This window comes from Ciconia boyciana, chromosome 1 (assembly GCF_034638445.1).
Source record: "Ciconia boyciana chromosome 1, ASM3463844v1, whole genome shotgun sequence".
Taxonomy (NCBI): Eukaryota; Metazoa; Chordata; class Aves; order Ciconiiformes; family Ciconiidae; genus Ciconia; species Ciconia boyciana.
Genome location: NC_132934.1, coordinates 118,886,324 through 118,905,238, shown reverse-complemented (window position 1 = coordinate 118,905,238; position 18,915 = coordinate 118,886,324). Strand labels below are relative to the sequence as shown.

Genomic DNA, 18,915 nt, shown 5'->3' with positions numbered 1-18,915 from the left:
TATGGAACAGAAATAATGAAGCTCTTACAGGCAGTCCTTCAACTGAAGGAGGTTGCTATAATGCATTGTAAAGCGCATCAGAAGGGAAACAGTGAAATCATGAAGGGAAATCAAAAAGCAGACCAGTTAGCAAAAGAAGCAGCATTACAGAAATCAAAATTTGGAGGAGCTTTAATTCCAGTACCCCATTTGGAATTATTGCCCCCACAATATACTGAGAAGGAAAATCAATTGGCAGAGCAATTAGATTGTTCCAAAAACGATCAGGGTTGGTGGGTGACACTACTGAAGCAATTATTAATTTCTGAAAAGATGATGGAAATTCTACTGAAGAAACTGCACCAAGAAACATACTCGGGAGCAGATGCATTAGTACTAATTGCCAAAAGACATGTCATTGGGCCAAGAATGCAAAGCCTAGCAGATATAATAGTTAAGAATTGCGCTATCTGTTGCACCAATAACCCAAAAATTGCAAAGGAAATCATGGGAGGAGTCATAAAACAAGGAATAACTCCCAGGGAATACTGGCAAACAGATTTTACGGACTTGCCGAGGTGTAATCTATATAAATATTTATCGGTAATGGTAGACGCCTTTTCTGGTTGGCCTGAAGCTTTCCCTTGTCACACTAACGAGGCTAGGGAAGTGACTAAAATTTTATTGAAAGAAATTATCCTCAGATTCGGTGTTCCAGAAGGTATATCCTCCGATAACGGACCCCACATTATTGCAGAAATAGCGCAGGGAGTTTCTAGATTTCTAGACATTAAATGGGATTTGCATACCCCTTGGAGGCCACAGTCCACTGGCAAAATAGAAAGAATGAATCAAACCCTAAAAAGACAGATTTCTAAAGTGTGTCAGGAAACTCAAATGAAATGGGTAGATATTCTACCCATAGCATTAATGAGAGTACAAATTACACCCAGAGTTAGGGAAGGTGTTAGTCCATTTGAGATCCTGTATGGGAAACCATACCCAATCAATCATTTAACCACAAAGGGAGCCCAAATGCATATAAAGGGACAGGCTGTAATTAAAGAGTATTTGATCTCTCTCTCGCAGAGTTTATCCTCCCTGCATAGGTACCTAAACCAGAAGACTCCCATTCCCCTGGACATTACAGTACACCCATTCCAACCAGGAGACACTGCCTACGTCCAAACTTAGAAAGATGAGCCCTTGAAAGAAAAATGGAAAGGACCTTATACAGTGCTATTAAAAACTTATACAGCGGTAAAGGTGAATGGGATCGACTCCTGGATTCATTATACTAAAGTAAAGGCGCCAGACTAGGACAAGTGGACCTCTATGCCAACTGGAGAACTGAGACTCCGCCTAACCAGGGACTGTCGATGAATTGTATCAAGGTTTCTCTTTCAGAAAACTCCTATTGAAGTTACCCCTAGGATGCTCTTGGAAAGTGTTATTAATTTACAGGGTTACAATGGTTATTAATTATATGGTTACAATGAAAATTGTATCTGTGGCATTGATTAACCTAGCATTTACTTTTTGTAACAGAAAGCTAGTCTTAAAACTTGTCCAATCCTTTGAAGAATCCATAACGTCAGCAGCATAATGGCCTGTTTACCATTACCTAAATCTGCAGCCAATCCATTTGAGTGGGGAATTTTAACCTTAGATTTAAACCGAAGCTATCTTCGGTCCCCAAATTACCTCCTTTCAGAATCAGATGTGGTTGTACAATCTGACAGGACAAGTAGAACTACTAGCGAATGCAACTAGAGCAGGATTACAAGATTTAAACACTCAATTACAGGAAACTTCAAAACTGGCGTTGCAGAATAGACTAACAAAATAGATTTAATGTTATTACATGAACACGGAGTATGTGGATACCTAAATCTGAAAAACAAAGGTTGTTGCATCCATAACCCCAATATGACTGACCATTTAGATCAAAGAAATAGACAAAATAAAACAAGTGGCAAAATCAAGTAGAGATATTCAGGCCCCTATGGAAGGAGAATGGTTAAACAAAATATTACAAAGTCTTGGATTCTGCCTAACTGGATGGTTGGAAAGTTTACTTCAAACGATGATTATAAATGTAATCATCATGATAATAATCTGTATTGTTGTTAGTTGTGCCTTAAACTGTGTTAGACGACTAACTGTACAAGTGACTGCCAGAAATAATACACTATTAATAAGAACTAATAATGAGACATATGAGGACTATGAGGAAAAGTCTCATAGTCTCAAAGGGGGGAAATGATGTAAGGGCCATAGAGGCCTTATGAAACAAGACACTTTTTGTATAAACCACACATGCTTTGCTAATGACTGTGCCCTTGAAGAAAAACTAAGACTGATAAGAGGGGACTATGCAAGCCTCGTTAATCACTAACTTTTGAAGAAGAAACTAAGATGAGGAACTTCAAGGACTGATAAAGGAAACACCTTGTTATAAGGGAGACTGCTGGTCTGGGAGGATATTGCAGTACATGAAGTCAACAAGATTTACAGAAACTAGGGAAATGGTGAAGACAGCAGGGGGAGATCACAACCACCGACTCAAAGACCAAAGAAAGCTACCCCCCACTTCCTGCAAGCATGTGCAGAATATTAAAGTAGCACTGTAGCTTTAAGTTGAAATAAGAGAAATGTAGACCAATAGAAAACTGCTTTGTGTAATTACTTATGCATTTGTATAACTAGACCATATAAATATTGTACCTGCATGACCGAACTTTGTGCTAGCTTTGTGGAATGACCACCTAGCACCCACCTCTATGCAGACATGAAATAAAATACCACTGCCCTGTGCGTATATTGGCGTCTCGCATACCAGGTAAATGACCTCACACTTGTGGGATAACATTAGGGCACATAGAAGGAAAGTGCCTGCTCCTTTAAGGGCATATGGTCAAAGGAGCCATAAACAAGAACATACAGAGACAAACCTGACTGACAAGGGAGGAAGATAAGAACAAACCTGGTCAGTCACACTAACTGGTAAGGGTATGTGGAGTGTGCGAATGTTTATTTTTTCAGTTGGGAGGATAAGGAAAGGGAAGGAGACAAACACAGAGTCATAAAACCTGACCAATTAGCATTAACAAAGGCAACCAGCAACAAACCTGGTCATTCACACTAATTGACAGGCTATGAAGAAACTGCAGGCAAACTGGGATTTTGCAACTGACAAGGATGCAAACCTGAGGGTCCAGGATGTTTGGAGGGGGTCAGCTGAACTATGCCAACTGATGAGGCAATGTGCATGGGGAAAGGGGAGCAGGGAGGAACAAAGAGGGGGGTAGATAGAAAAGGGTAGAAAAGGAACTGGTTGCATGTAAAACGGGTTCTGTCAGTACAGTTGTCCGGCTGAGCCCTGTGCCTGATCACCGCAGTCTGTCCTATCTTCTTGTATCTTCCTGTTTAATATTTTCTAACTCTCTACATAATCTCATTCTCTATCCCATGTGTATGTGTATGGCAAGGATTAAGTGCCAGCTACTGGAGAGAGCTGTGTGTGTGTGAGTGGATTTGGTGCCAACTCCTGGAGTCAAGACCAGGTGTGTGGTGTCAGCTAGTGGGGGGCAAGTGGGGGTCTCAGCTGCCACTCACTGAGGCAGAAACAGTGTGTGCCCCAAAAACCAGCTCCTGGGGTGGACTAGCATGAGTGATGGGCTCAGTGCTGGCAGCTGGAGCAGGACTGTGGGTCACAGCCCATGTACCTGCTGCTGGTGGGGGGACGAGCGGCTGCATCTTCCCCAGTCCTAGTGTCCTGGTGTGCATGCTGTGTGCATGTGTATTTGCTAGCAAACCTCAAACTGGACTCAGCAGTGAACAGGAGGCACCAGGTCTGGGCAGGGGTATCAGGCAGGCAAGGGTTTGTGCTGGTATACCCAGGGGGACTTGCAAATATGGAGTGTCTGTGGTACGAGTGTGTAGTGTGCACATGTTTGCTAGCAAACATTAAACTGCACTAGCCACAGCATAGGGGACCTGTGAAGCAGGTAAGAGGGCCTGGGATCCAGGCAGGGGTACCAGGAGGACAGAGGGGCCATGCCAGTACTCAAGGGATCCACAAATGTACATGTGCTTGTGAACATAGTGTGTCATGTGCGTGCCTTCGCTAGTGAGCTTCTATCTCTACCAGCCAAAGAGGAGGAAGGGGACTTGCTGTCTATGTTTTATGCGAGTCCTGTATGTAGGTGCACCTTGTCTGTGGCAGTCTGCGTAACCAGTCATGTCAGTGTCCTCTGTGTGTGTGCCCCTGGGACACGTGCTCAGCTTCGCTACTGGCTGAACCTGCAAACAGGAAAGTGGCAGTCGCATCCCTCAGGCTGGGCAGAAACCCTGGGTCCCCAGGCTGGGCAGAAGGGAGTCCTGGGACAGAGCTGCTGGAGGAGGTGGCTGCTCCTAACACCCCTTAACATAAAGCAGCACAGAAAACAGCCTTGTTATCGTGAAAAGAAAGAAAGTAATAGAGCTGAACAATTCTCAAAGTTTGTATTCAGGAAGCTTTCCCTGGACAGTTTTTACACCTCAGCCTGAAAACTGCTTAGGTAACTCATCCCCTCTAGCCTTCCCCCCCCCACATGCCTCCTTCAACAATGCCAGCACAACTGATTCACAGCAGAGCAGTGTAAACAGACTAGGAAATTCACCTGGCTTAAAAAGAATTATCACATCTGAAAATTTTAAGTCAGACTAGATTCCCAATCTGGTTCACAGTTTAACTATAGGAAATATCACACTAGATACTGACTGATGGGACGGATGCAGATATGTGAGAAAGTGGCAACCCTGAGTTAGAAATAAAAACTGAAACAGAGCAATGTCCCAAATCACTGCTGCCTTCAGGATGTCAGGTATTTTAAATGCTCTGTCAGGTAGCAGAGGATTTGAGAGCATTCAAGTCTACTCTTGAAGAAATTGAAAAGAAGGGCTCAAAAATATCCAACAAAGCTTTTCCAAAATAACACCAAACAAAAATTATTATGAAAAAAGTTAGTGATGTGGGATTCATGTATCACAATTTTAGTAATGTGCCATACAAATATCCACATCTCAGCGACTTATTCTGTGCTCGTTTTACAGTCAGCGAGGGGCAGAATTGCAACCAACCACTTTTAGGGCACTTGCTTTAAAATGATGTGTATGATACTCTAGACTTCACTGACTGCACAATGAATGCAGTATGACCAGTGTAGATGTAAACATCCCACCCCCACTGTTCAGAACAGCCATGCAGTTTAATGATGTAACATAAGCTTTTATTCTTACTACTTCGAAAAGAAGCCGCCTTTATTGTCAAGTATTCCACAGTGAACACCACTATTCAGCAGAAAGTCTAGATAAAAATATACATTTACCTGTATTCATTTGTGTAGTCAAAATCTTGTTTGTTATGAGTTGGTTTTAGGAAGTTGCATTCAATAATCCCAACTACACCAACACCCATGTTGTTTGCCTGTAAGAAATTAAGATCTATCAGGAAAAATAACATATTCTATGTTAATACTGAAAGAGTTTGTCAGAGGTAATTATAAGCTATATATACTAGGTAAAAACAATTTTCTGGCTTCTGACTCCTCTGCAAAAAGAAACTCTTGACCCAAACCCCCTAAGTAAAAAATCCTCTGTTCCACCCCTCTTTTTGTCCTGAAAGATATGCTCAGGCCCGTATTTTGTGTATCAAGCTTAGTTTCAAAAACAAACATTAAAACAACTGCATACAATTTAATACAATTTCTAACTTCTGCACAAACTACAAAAGGTGGTTTTATAAAGGATACATCAATATCCTAGTTTCCATCTGTATTTTCTTTTTTAAATCAGTGTTTGAGTGAAAATTATTTCTAAAGATGTTAAAATACTTTTGAGCTTTAATTTCTTACCTTTAACTGACAGCCAACTCTTTCATAAGCTTTGATGAGTCTGTTTTTATGGTACATCATTATTCCATAATGATCTTTGTTTCTGCAGTTAAATCCAAAAGTAATTCTTACTAGTTTAGGCTTTTACCAGGTATTAAGGAAAAATCTGGTTAATCTCATGTAACACAAAAATAGTTATTCTGAGTGTTCATCTAAACTGGGTCCTGGAACTTTCTTTTTTTATATTGAGATAATTCCTTCAGTATGTCTTTACAAAAAATAAAATAAATTAAAAAAAAAAATCACATGAGTATAACTGCAACATACCCAGCAGAATCCAGACAGCTTACATAACATAGAGAGTCACATCATTAAATTCAGTGTGCAATGATGTAAATATTAGCAAAGGATACATTCAAAAATTTTGGCCTATATACATCATGTTCAATGAAGGCAAGGCTTTTGGAAACCAGCTGTGTTTTCACTTTTTGTCCTCGCAGAATGATCTGCATTTTTGGCTTCAGATACAAAATACTGCAATAAGCCTACAAAACATACAGTAACTCCTGTTACTAAAACCCCCCAAAACCTCAAGATATGAATATTTTACAATACACATTATGTTTAGGAAGACAAACTCAAATTTTAATTAAATTTTACGAAATGTGTTTTTTTCCAACTTGAATCCAGAAAAATAGGTAATGCAAGTGTGCATAATAAGCGTACATATATCACAAAGTGAATAGCAATTGAAGGACAACTTTTATGAATACGACAAGTTAATCAGGTGTCTGAAGATGCAGTTTTACCACTAAAAGAGCTTTCAAACACACAAGCCTCTCTTTTCTTATCCCCTAGTGAGAGCTTAAAAATTCTACTACAAACTTTAAAATAACAAACAAAAGCAACTGTGTTAACTTTGTTCCAAATGACTGCATATCATCATAGCTTGATAATAGCTATGAAATCTTCTTATAAACGGGTAGATCTATGAATTTTAATTTGCATTCATTTATGATTATATTTACAACTTCTAATAATTGAAGTGGATATAGGACTTCAGTGAGTCTTAGAATAATTGAAGGTTTTAGTTCAAGTGGAATAATACTTCTGAATATTATCCACAAGAAGTGCCCAGAACACCTAGTAATTCCAGATGCACTTTCTTACAAAAAGAAGCCTTCAAAGCTTATGAATCAATAGTGGAGGCAATGGTCGTATCAATTAGCCTACAGAAAAGGCTTGTCCCTGCCTGCATGCAGGTAATCAAACTATGGAGCTGCTTCCCAATTCCTTTACCTCTTTTTGAAACCTAGAAATCCCCCTTTGCCAACCGAAACCTACCTGTTTTAAGAGATCCACATGGGCATAGCATCAGTACTGTATGCATGTATACCTGCACTACAACGTAACGTTTACTCTGCTGACAACCATACACACACCTATTTAATTTCTGAAGCTACTGATTGCATTTTCTTCTTGCTTCTTTGTGGATAACTATGGCAATATTTAACAGCAAAAGTTATTTGCAAGACTAACAAAACCCAGTTATTTTCTTCTAAATAAAACAGCAAATGTTTACACAAGTTCACAAATACATTCCACCTTCAATTTTCAAAACGAATGTTGACATATTGCCCTAACATTTAAAAATTCTGACATTCATCCTCCCGCCAATCAACACTTCTGTAGTATAGTACATTATATTAAAACAAAATCATATACCCTCCAGCTTCCAAAAATAAACAAACAAATAAATTTAAAAAATGTTATACATACTCGTAGTGAGTAGTCACTTTCTGGAACAATCTGGTCCAGTCTCTCTTGTTTTTTATATCCTCTTTTGCCCGTTTCATCTAAGTCTTCTGGAATTCTGATGTCGTATTTATCCTTGTCAAAGTCAAACTCTGTTTTTCCATTTTTATCTCTAAGAAATAAGATTAAAAAAATATACCAATTATGGGAAAAAAGCCAACACAAGATAAGATATTGTGGTAGATGCAGCAGGTATCACAAAGATGCAAGAGAAAGGGAATTCCTTTGAGCTGTAGTGGTTTTCTTCACAGATTTGCTAAAATTCACATGAACAAAGTTCACCAGTTCTTTTCTGATATCCAAGGAATACAAGAGAAGTGACAGCAAGTGAGACATTCATGAATTCTAACTTAATTCTAAACAGGTCACACTTCAAAAATAAAAGCAGTCAGTATCAGCTTTAAATTCTGGATGGACCAAGACACATGCATTCCTTCTAAATGCAAAATTTCTGAACACTACAAATTGCCTTCCTAAGATCTTTAATGCTGCAAAAATGACATTCACCACAGCTTTCCAACTCAATTATCACAATTTCTTATTGCATCACCCACCAGATGTATACACTATATTTAGTTGCAGATGTATACACTGCAGTATACTGGCAGTACCTTTGCACAACATTACGATATATCATAGTTGGCACAAATACTCCAGAAATAAAGTCTTTTAATACTGAAACAGCCCTTGTTTTTTTTTAAAGTAGATTCTATTACAACATATTAGAAACAACATGAACCCCTGCAAAAGTGTTCTTTCCCACAACTTCCGATGAATACGCTCCAAAATTCAGAACATGAAAGTTATCCTGCCCAGTCAGCTGAGTTCACTGTATTTTCTTTTGCTCAAGCAATGAAGTGATGCACATTCCTAAAAATGTTAATACCTAAAAATAAATGAAAGTCTACCGGGGCAATGCAAATTAGTTTCTGAAGTGTAAAGGAGATGAAGTTTTTCTTATGGAGCAGGTGGCAAGGGGAAACAAGCAGAATTAACAATAAATTTGTTACCTCCAGCTTTCTTGTATTAAAATCTCCTAAGCTAGAAGTGATTCAGGGCTCTAATACTCACAAGAAATTAATGAAATAAAAAACCCCCAAACTTTTCACCTGTTAGAATTGACTGAAATATTTTTTGTACTGTAACATTTAATCTATACCCATCCAGGTGTGGTTTCCTGCCCCCCCCCCCCCCCTTTCTGATGGGCAACAATAAAGATAAACTGAAAAACAAGCTAGTTTCTTGCCAAATCCACAGGACTGAAACAGTTCAAAATTGCTTCCTATGGATACCTTGTTATTTCCGGTATTTAAAACTACAGTAAGCTAAACACTTAAGAACATAGTACAAGACAACATCTTCCCAACCATTTAGTGCCATCACAGTTAAAGGCATGCTAAAGCTTTTCTGGACAAACCATCAGACAGGTTCCCTGCTAATAAGGCAGCAGCAAAGATGTGAAGGAAATGGAAAGAAGATGGGAAGTGATGACACCCATCTGCCACTGCTACAGCAACAGCTGTTAAAAAAAAGCAACAAGCAAGTCAAAGCTAGAAAAGGCTGGAAATCTATACTGCTGTGAAAAAATCCCACAGAGGCAAGGAGATAAATAAGATAAATACACACAACTGTATCATAAAATAAATAGAAATCCAAGTAAGTAAACAAACAGTTAGGTAGTTTAGAAAGGTCTCGATCCCTCTAGAAGGATACTGCTGACTCCGAACTTAAAAAGCCAGTAATACTTGCCCGTACATACAAACATTTTTGTTTGAATTTTTTCATTCATAATTTCATAAATCTGTTATTTCAGATCTATAATTTATCTATTTAAATTTTCCTTCTGGCAAAAGCAACAGTATCCTATCAAAGGAAAATATTAAGTTCTTTACATTCTCCTTCCTTCTGCTTTGTTACTTGAGATATTAGCAACAGTTCTCAGGCAACATTAAAGCCCTTCACCCACGCGAGTTTGAGTCTAGCTTCCCAGTTACAGATAACTGCCCACAGTCTTTTGGAATAATTCTACAAAAAAAAAAAAACCAAACAAACAAACTTGTATGTTTGCATACACTGAAAGACAACAAACTAAATGAGAGAGATAAGAGACTGGACTTCATCTTACCTTCTAAGATTCCAAATGATAATTCTAGTTCCTTTTTTCCCTATTATAGCATCTAGCTCTGCCAGTAATTTCTCCTCAGTAGAAAATAAAGAATGTGTTAAGATGGCCTTCAGGCTGTTTTTGGATTCTGTTGGATCACTTATCTGTCGTAAGCATTATGTTAAGGAGAATAACTTTGAATGAAGTAAGCTTTCAGAAGATGAGCAAGCTTCTGCAACAGTATCCTGTACTTGCTTCACAGGTTCTCATTCCACATCTCAGAGCTCCTACAAATTTAAAGGCTTTAACAAGTTATAGCCTTCCTTGCATCTTGTATCCATAAGACTAGACAAAGAGATTGCCTTTACTGATATTATCATCCGAATTTTGCATGTACGCACAACTTTTCACTCAGAAATGGTTGAAAGGATATGTTGGTTGTTGAATGTCACTATAGGAACCATGACATGTTCTGCTTTTGTGACTTCGAGGAAAGTCTGAGATAACAGGCCCACACTCATGGTTTCTCCATTCTTGGTGAAGACTATTGCATCTTTTCCCAGGCGCATGGACCCCGATTTAAACCCATTTCCATACAGTCCCACTGGAACACGGTTATTCATCACAGATTTCTCACTGAAGCCAAAGCTGAAGCATATGAAAAGATTAGAAGAGTGTAAAAAGCCCTATAAACTTGAAAACAAAAAGATGCATGCAAGACTTACCAAATTAGACTTAAACACAATGAGTTAATCTCTTGTTTTATAGATCAGGGACTACTGTACAATTAAACAACATACAGTTAAGCAAATCCTGAAAGTTACCCGTATAACATTGCTAAAATTACACTGCAAGAATTCAGGGAAATTTACTTTCATCTTTAAGTATGGAAAAGAAATATCATCCATCTGGAATTATGCAGTAAGCATTCTTACAGGATTCTAATAGTTATCCTGTGGCTTCAAAATTAATACTGAGAAAAGCCCCTAAAGCTTCCCCCCCGCTTCACTTGCTTGAAAATGTGTGATCTACAAATTTTCCATTAGTAACTACACATTACATTTAAAGTAAAACAGGTAACTGTATATGGAACACAGAAATTAGCAAGCAAGCTATTAATTATGGTATCTAACAGAAAAAGAAAAGTAACAGTTTGAATTCAAGCTTGCTCAAGTTTACACCCAGAAATTTATATGCAGGCAGAGCAATCTTTCATACCGAAAGAGCGATTGAACAGCAACCTCTTTGCTAACTGTACAAACAAAAGTTTCAGAAAGATCAGTTCAAACCTTATAGAATATTTAAAGGTAAATAGACAAACCACATCAATATAATTATCATTCCCTTAAGTTTTCCACAATACCTTCTATTTTCAGTACTCTAAAGAGTTTGAACTGAATCTCCCTTTTTCTCTTGCTTGCTAACTTAAACTAAAGCAATCTTGAATTAAAAAAAAAAAAAAGAGTATTAAATTCTCCTTAGCTCCACTGAAGGCCACTACAGAGAGTTTACACAGCACAATCACTGCATGGAAAGTTAAATGGGAAGGTTGACAGAAAGGATAAAAGGAAATTATGAGATAAAAATACACTGACAAAGTTGTGTGAAAGTTTTACTAGCATCTGTCTATTCTAGAGTCTCACTTGGATAATCGTTCACCTTCAGAAATGTTAAGTTTATGAACAAATTAGTCGATTACATGAGAGAAAGGAATAAGCTGAGCAATAACAAAACTAGAAGCTGGAATTTTTCTAATAAAAAATTGCAAAAGAGGTTGTCCACCTTAGCATTTTGTGCAGCTTCTCCGAGTTCATACCGTTTCCATTATCAGTGAATGTCAAGCATATATCGTCGTTTATCACCGTTTTGTCTATCCATATCTGTTTAGCGCTCACATCTGGATCATAAGCATTATCTGAAGAAAAAGAAAGCAAACAAGGGTGGGATACTAAAAAGCAAAAATTAAATAGTTTAAGTGTGAACTTATTTTAAAGTGTTTAATTTCAGTGAAGATGTCAGATAGTAACTCTTCCAAAATTACTTAAATCCATATGTAGCACGCAACAGAGCCTTATCTAGCAGGAATACATATATAATCAATCTGCCAAATGTTAGTCTTGAAACTCTGCCAAACAGCTATATGGAATAGCTGTCCCTAACTTTATTATGGTGCTACGCTTGCACATATGTTTATTTGGTGAATATGGCAGCTTAACATAGTTCCCTAATTGTGGGCCTGTGACCCTGAAGAGTCACATGCTAAACTAATGGAGCTCTAGAATTGCGGCCATTTTTCAGCTCCACAGTTAGGTATGTAATATAGTTGCAGAAATTTTGTGCTGGCACAGATATAAGTTTCTCAGCTAAGTCACTGAATATTTTTGCACAGTCAATTTTTGCACAGAAGCAAGAAGCCACAGTTTTTAATAAAGTGAATGTTACACTAAAACCTAAGTCTCCTAACACACTATCTTCTTTATAGATGACAACACTAAATCAAAACATTATGATGAAACAGCTGCTTCAAAGCCTGGCAAACCTTGCCTGAAAACAACAATTTCCCAGCTATTACAGATGACAATAATATATAGGCAAAAATTTAGGTGGAGATGAGCAGCTCAAATGTGAGAATAGAAAACGAAACCAAGACAAGTTTATACTTTCGTTTCCTGTCTCCCAAGCAGCTGTTGCAATATGTACTTTCCCCCAGCCATGCAAACATCTCTTCTGACTGGCTCTCGGGAGGTTAGGTTGTCGTCAACAATGCAGGCAATAGCACATCACTAACATACATGGCTGCAACAACATCTTACCTGCTGCAGGCCTGTGGGCTTTTTAATTGGGAAATCAGATTTCAAATGCTATCACAACTTCAGATAATCAAATCTGAGACACTAAAAAAAGGCAAGCAAAAATACTGAAGCCCAACTCCCTGCATCCCTATCTGGGATGAAATCTAGAATTTTGACTCTGCAGGTGCAGGAGATTTAGATTAAAAAGTTATTGCTGTTGTGCTACCACGTCACTTCCATATTAACAGAGCTGAGCGTCACAAATATGTATTTTGCTAGTGCAAGTTGTACATCCCTTGTGTGAAAGTCATACCACCTTAGATATGAACAAAATGCTTTAGACTAAGCTTTCTATTTACAGGATTTGAGAGACCTTGCAGCATTGCTACCGCAAGTGAAACAGAAACCATGGCTCCACAAACATTTCTTGGCAGCAAAGCTAGTTTAAATCTCATCTGCCCTAACATGACTTTATCACATCTCTTTTACCCCCTTCCACAGCAGTGTGCTACTCATGGAATTTGTGAGGGGGGAAAGCATACCGAGGAGGAGGGGTGGGATGTCATGGCACAAGAGGAGGCAGTGCCCCTGCCTCACTGCCTGTTTTGTAGGTTCAGCTGAGGGCCATAAATAAACAGCTCAAGCCAACTTTGCAGGCTATAAAAAGGAATCACCGCTTGGTAGCTTGCTTTCTATAAGCATAAAGTACAAATTGCATCTACAGTGAAAAAGTTCATGAAGTATATTTCAGCATCAACAAAAGAGGACATTTCAAGTACAACTGAAAGTTTACAAGTAGTCTTCTAAGACCAAATTTTGTACAAGTCTTCTGATTTACTAGTTCGCCAACAGTCTAGATGTCCCATTTACCCTCTTCCAAGTATCACCATTAGTTCACCTAAATTTAATCTGACTGAGGACTAATGGGAGAAGCCAGCAATATAACCAGCAAAAAGTTGACCGGAGGGCCTAGAGCTTAAAAAGCAAATTTTAGCATACAGACCATTACTGTTTTAGGTAAGTTCACAAACTAAAATTCAGGCCTCCATAATGTAACCCTATTTACATTATTTCGTAATTGGCATATGATATAGCCTTACATAGCATGCAAAAGACAGATTACAAAACTTATTTAAATCAACATGACTAACTCAAAGCCTTTACAACCAATATGTTGCTACTATGCTTTTGAAGCTTTGTTAAAGCAACACATATGACAAACCAGAGGCAAAGGAAGAAGAAAAGTTTGCATGCCTTGCACAGCACATCTACGATCATTCCAGCCAGGTATAGCATGGGGTGATAAAACAGCTGAAATGACTTAATATTTTGTTACCCCCAAAACAGCCAGCCCTTCCCGCAGCCACGTGGTTCTGGTTTCCTCCTTTGTGAAAGCTCTGGCCTTATCTAGGTGAAAAATTCCTACTTTCTTTTGTTAGGTTAATTTTCTGCATTAGCAACAGCAATACTTGTGCACAGGAAGCAAAGGAATGTGTGACCAGAAGAGTTGCTCCCTTTGGCAGCAGCAAACTGCTAGATAAGCTTGGCAAGTCTTTCCAAACCACACCTTTATTTTGAGGAACCAGTTAAAGAAAGCCCGCTAATCATTCCCTAACTCAGGAAACAAGCAACTCTGAAGATATCCAGTTAACAACTATTCAAAATCAAAGGCAAGACGATCAACAGAAGCTAATAAATTAAACAGATACACAAGCCCTAGCTAACAGCAGATGACAAAGACAATAACAAAGAGCAGAACTCTTAGGACACTGATGAATAGACCATTAAAAGGAACCACTCAAGTATAACCCTGAAGATGTTCAGCCAGAAACTTGGTAACCCAAAAGAAGAAAATTAGGATGTTTGAGGGGTATTGTGACAATATGCAAAAATTACTATTGGATGTTTTGAGGAAGCATCGAAGAAAAGGGAAAGGTCAAAGTGGATGGGAGAAGAATGGTACAATGGGGCGGGGGGGTGTGGGTGTGAATAACACAGGCTGTGTGCAAGCTGGCTGCTGATCAGTATGCTTGTATGATTGGACCCTGTGCTACCGTGTTGTACATTCTTACTAAACACTCTTTCTAACGATTTCCTGTGTGAACGTGCTCTCTGTTCTCAGAGTGTGCCTGTACACATTTGTTCTGCTAGCAAACTTCAAGCTGGACAAGCCAACGCTGGAAGAAACCAGCAACCATTGAGATCCAAGGTCTAAGCCAGAGACTGGTAAAAAGCCCAGGACACAGGAACTAGAAGGACTCCCAGGTCTTGGCGAAACACACAGAAACGTGGGTAAGCATGAGTGGTAAGTGAGCGAAAATATGCGTTCATTAGTGGCGCTAATGAACTTTAAACTAATGAACTTTAAACCTGGTTAGCCAGGAAGCAGGAATAGGTTAAGGCCATTTGTACCGTTCATGTTTTGAACACTGCTTGTGTTTAAGTGGGTTCTTGCAAAGTTACTGTCCTCCTGTCTGTGCTAATCTGTCCATGGCCAGCTGTGTCTGTACAAAATGCAAGTGTGCACGCACATCTTTGGAATGTACACTCAGCCTTACTACTCTCTGGGCCTGGGAACAGCAAAAAGCAGTATGCTTGCATTTGGTGGACTAGAAGAGAAAGAATTAACTTGGTCCCACAGTCTTCTATATTTGGCAATCCTTAATAAATTCAGTAAAAAGAAACCAGTAAATCCTACAAGGCCCCTGCAACTGATGTCAGGCAGTACGTATGCTGTTAAGAAAAAAGTCAATCTGACTGGACCAAAAAAAAAAAAAAAGTTGTAAGATTCTGAATGGTAACAACGGGACCACCTCCTTCCCCCACCTGAAGGAAAAAAAGTTTTACAACAAGAAAAAAGTATTACAATTACTGAGGCAAACTATTGATCCACATACCTATAAGTTCTGCAATTGCACTGAAAGGCCAGGTGTGACTGGTAGAGTTGGTATGCAAGAACTTTGGACAAAGCTGAAATAAACCACAAACAATAGCATTAGTTTGCACTCTTCAATGATACGAAGCCAGAAAACAGTATGTTAAATAAAGTAACATTAAATTATGCTGTTTTGTACAACACTACCAAAAGGCTGCAATTTAATTTACTTTTACATATTGACATACTAACACCTTTCAAAAGGAACATTAATACAGCTATTAGAGACAAAAGAGCAATACAGAATTCAGCACAGTATCATACTATATTCTGAGCATGGGTTATATTGTCATCCTATCAAACTCTCTTTATCTTTATAAAAATATAAGGAACTATTGCTATATACTGATGATAGAGGTTACAGAAAACATCAAAGCCTTAGTCCAAATCTAGTAACAGAAGCACATGCTCTCAAATGTTAAAAATGTGCATCTTAAACCATAAGTATTAAATTTAATCCGAAAAGTGAGCAGCACCTAATATACTCAGTGGCTTACTGTCCGATGTCATTGCTCCTTTAAGCCCATTTTGTCCCCTAACACTTCATTTCATCAAACCACCACTTTAATTAGCTCATGAATACCTGAAGTTCAATAAATATAGTAAGACAGAATTAGTCCCCTGGTGAACACTCACTTTTGGCTTGTTAGCATGACCGCAGCCGAGACAATTCAGTTGCTTTCTTCACTGGGCCTAATACATTTTGTTACTAAGTGGGGTTTGGTTAGTTTCACTTTTCCTCCTGCGATCAAGTGCAGCCAAATCCCTTTTGGAGATACAACCTCCCCCTCCTTCAAACTGCTTATACAGTTCATGTTATAAAAAGACTCAGCTGCACTAAGAGCAGCATCTCCTACAATTATGACGAGCAAATATTTAAGAATAAAGCACCTTATCTCTCAAAAATGACAGACAGCTTTGGGAATTTTAATTTTCCAAGAAAACGGGAACTCTTCCATCTCTTGTAGAGCATAAGGCATGCACAAATCAAATTACCACTGAACAATCTGTCTTGTCTTATAACAGTATTCTGCAACTTTTTGGGGAACAACCCCACTGCCATTTTCCCCCTCTTGCTTTTATCCTACCTGGCTGCTTGTTTCTTTCCTGGTATGTTCTCCTTTCTTCCTCCCTCCCAGTTATACTAGTCCACTTACATGACTATGTAATGAACCACATCAGGAAGCTGATCCAAAATAAAAATAAGTTTTAAATCTTATTTTTAACCTGGATCACTTCCCTGATCTGTCTCATCATGCAGCTGAGCAAAAAATTTACCAGAGCAACAGAAGGAGATAAATGCCAGTGTGGGAAGGAGTTACCAGGCCTGCTCACACTGCCTGTGTTGTTTATATATCCTTCTGAAACTAATAGAAATATTTTGGCGAAACTCAACATATTTCCAAAGAACAGCTGCTGACAGAAGAGACTGTGACCATCAGCTCCCTATTGTTCTCTAGAAAATAAAGCCTTTTACACTGTAGGACACAACCTGTTAAAAAACTGTATCAGCTGCTTCACTTTAGCGAAAACCCACAAAAATCACAGCTTTCACTGGAAATAGACTGAATGTAAACTTTCAGCTATGACTACTGACAAACAAAACCAAACAGCATCCTAAAAATAATCCAGAAAGTTACCAATTGCATCAACTTTAGCTTAGATTTCTCATCTGTATCTGTAGGAGTTCAGCTTGACAAAGTGATTTCAACTTGAGAACAATTTTAAACTCTTCAGTCTGACTTGTGATAGGTAGTTTTTTGTGCAAAGGCTGATTATTAACGCTGATGCATTTTTCTCCCTCAAGACGACTAACACTGCATTAAAAACAAAGGGAAACCTCCCTCCTCTTTTTTTTTTTTAAAACATTGTGTTACCTAAAGAAGGAGAACATTTCTGTACAAACTGTGGATTTCAAACACTTACAAGAATTAAAGACCCAAAATGAAAGTATAATTCTTGAGCTTCAAGTAGATGACATTTATAGCTAATCTCCCCAATCATGGCAATTTATATTAATTTAAGCAGTGCTGAGAATATACTATCGTATGTTCTTCACTCAAAGGTTTGACAAGTTACTTACTGTAATGATCCTGCTTCTTTCCACTGTTCTATCAGTAAGGTTATGAACTGTTGTTCCTAACTATAAGTGTGACTTATAGGCATAGATAGCTGAAGTCAGAAGGGCTTTAAAAAAACATCCTGCTTCATCAATGATGTATCAAACAACTGAAAAAGTAGCTTTAACTTAATTTGTATTAGCACAAATAAGGAAGTGACCAACTGCCACAACAGGACAGCACAACCAATACTGTGACTGCAAAGCACAATACAGTAGTGGATTTAACTGCATGCACATTCATCACCCTTGTTAAAATGTAATTAGGCCTCTTGCAAAAAGTAGTTAAGATTTTAAGTTACAAGCTTCCAATTAGAGGTCACTACGTTCACAGCTAACTACATCACTGCAGCAGACTGTGAAAGCCCTCCCCGCCCGCAATAACCAACCCAACTCACCCACAGACTCTAACTTCCTCTCCTGCACAGCCTGAGCTAACCTAGCTGATTTCGCGCCGAGCTGGATGACAGAGCCCCCACGGCCTGCCACGCACCCCGCCCTGGAGCTGGTGACCGCGGCCCCCCGGGGGCTCCCCCTCTTCCCCCCCGCCGCGGGGCTCGCCCAGCACGGGCGGCAGGCGCCGGTACCCGCGGCTTTTCTCGTCAGCGAAGCGCCCAAGCCACAGCGCGCCAGGGGCTGGGTACAGAAGGACACTGCCGGGGACAGCGCAAGAGGGGAGAAGAGTCTGAGGCAAGGAGGGGGGTCCCGGTTTATTTTAGGCGAAGGGGCGCCCGCCCTTCCCAACACTCGGCCGACAACTTTTTACTCCCGGAGAGGCGAGGCGTCGCCCCCAGCCCGGGCAGACTCCGCTCCCCGCTTTCACTGAGGGAAAGCAAGGAGCTGCTCAAGCGGCGGCCGCGGCGGCACGGCAGCTCCCTCCTCCCCAGAGCGCCCACCCCCTCAGCCGCCGCGGGCCTCGCACCGCACAGGCACCCCCGCCGCCCCGGCTGCCAGACAGCGCCGACCCTGCGCCGCCCCCCACGGCGGGGACCACCGAGGGAGGTGAGAGACCGTCCCCTCAGGAGCCCTCCCCCGGCGCCCCGCCCGGGCCCCGCTCGCCCCGCGGGCATCCGCGCCACTCACCGCGCTGAGGCGGATACCGCCCTGTGCTTTCGCCATCTTTTGTGCCGCAGCGAGAGCCGGAGCGGGAAGCGTCGGGGGCTGAGGAGGCGCTGAGGAGCGCCCAGGACCCGCGCTTCCGCCTCGCCCCCTCCTCGCACGCTTCCGGCACCGAGCGCGCCCGCTCCCGGGGAGAGGCGGGCCTTGCCGCCCAGGCCACGCCCTCTCCCAACGGC

The 18,915-nt window shown here is 40.1% G+C and overlaps 1 protein-coding gene across 1 annotated transcript in view; it reads right to left on the bottom strand.

Annotated features, from left to right (window-relative positions):
* The window catches only part of MORC3 (MORC family CW-type zinc finger 3), a 34,967-nt gene extending 16,086 nt beyond the window's left edge, over positions 1 to 18,881 (bottom strand). The window contains exons 1-9 of the mRNA XM_072846423.1: positions 18,704 to 18,881; positions 15,464 to 15,536; positions 11,557 to 11,689; positions 10,210 to 10,422; positions 9,796 to 9,945; positions 7,635 to 7,782; positions 6,269 to 6,400; positions 5,877 to 5,996; positions 5,352 to 5,449 (exon numbers count right to left, since the gene is read on the bottom strand). Coding sequence (XP_072702524.1) covers positions 5,352 to 5,449; positions 5,877 to 5,996; positions 6,269 to 6,400; positions 7,635 to 7,782; positions 9,796 to 9,945; positions 10,210 to 10,422; positions 11,557 to 11,689; positions 15,464 to 15,536; positions 18,704 to 18,739 — 1,103 coding nt within the window. The 5' untranslated portion in view covers positions 18,740 to 18,881. The remainder of the gene's footprint in view (positions 1 to 5,351; positions 5,450 to 5,876; positions 5,997 to 6,268; positions 6,401 to 7,634; positions 7,783 to 9,795; positions 9,946 to 10,209; positions 10,423 to 11,556; positions 11,690 to 15,463; positions 15,537 to 18,703) is intronic.
* Between the last annotated feature and the right edge of the window lie 34 nt (positions 18,882 to 18,915).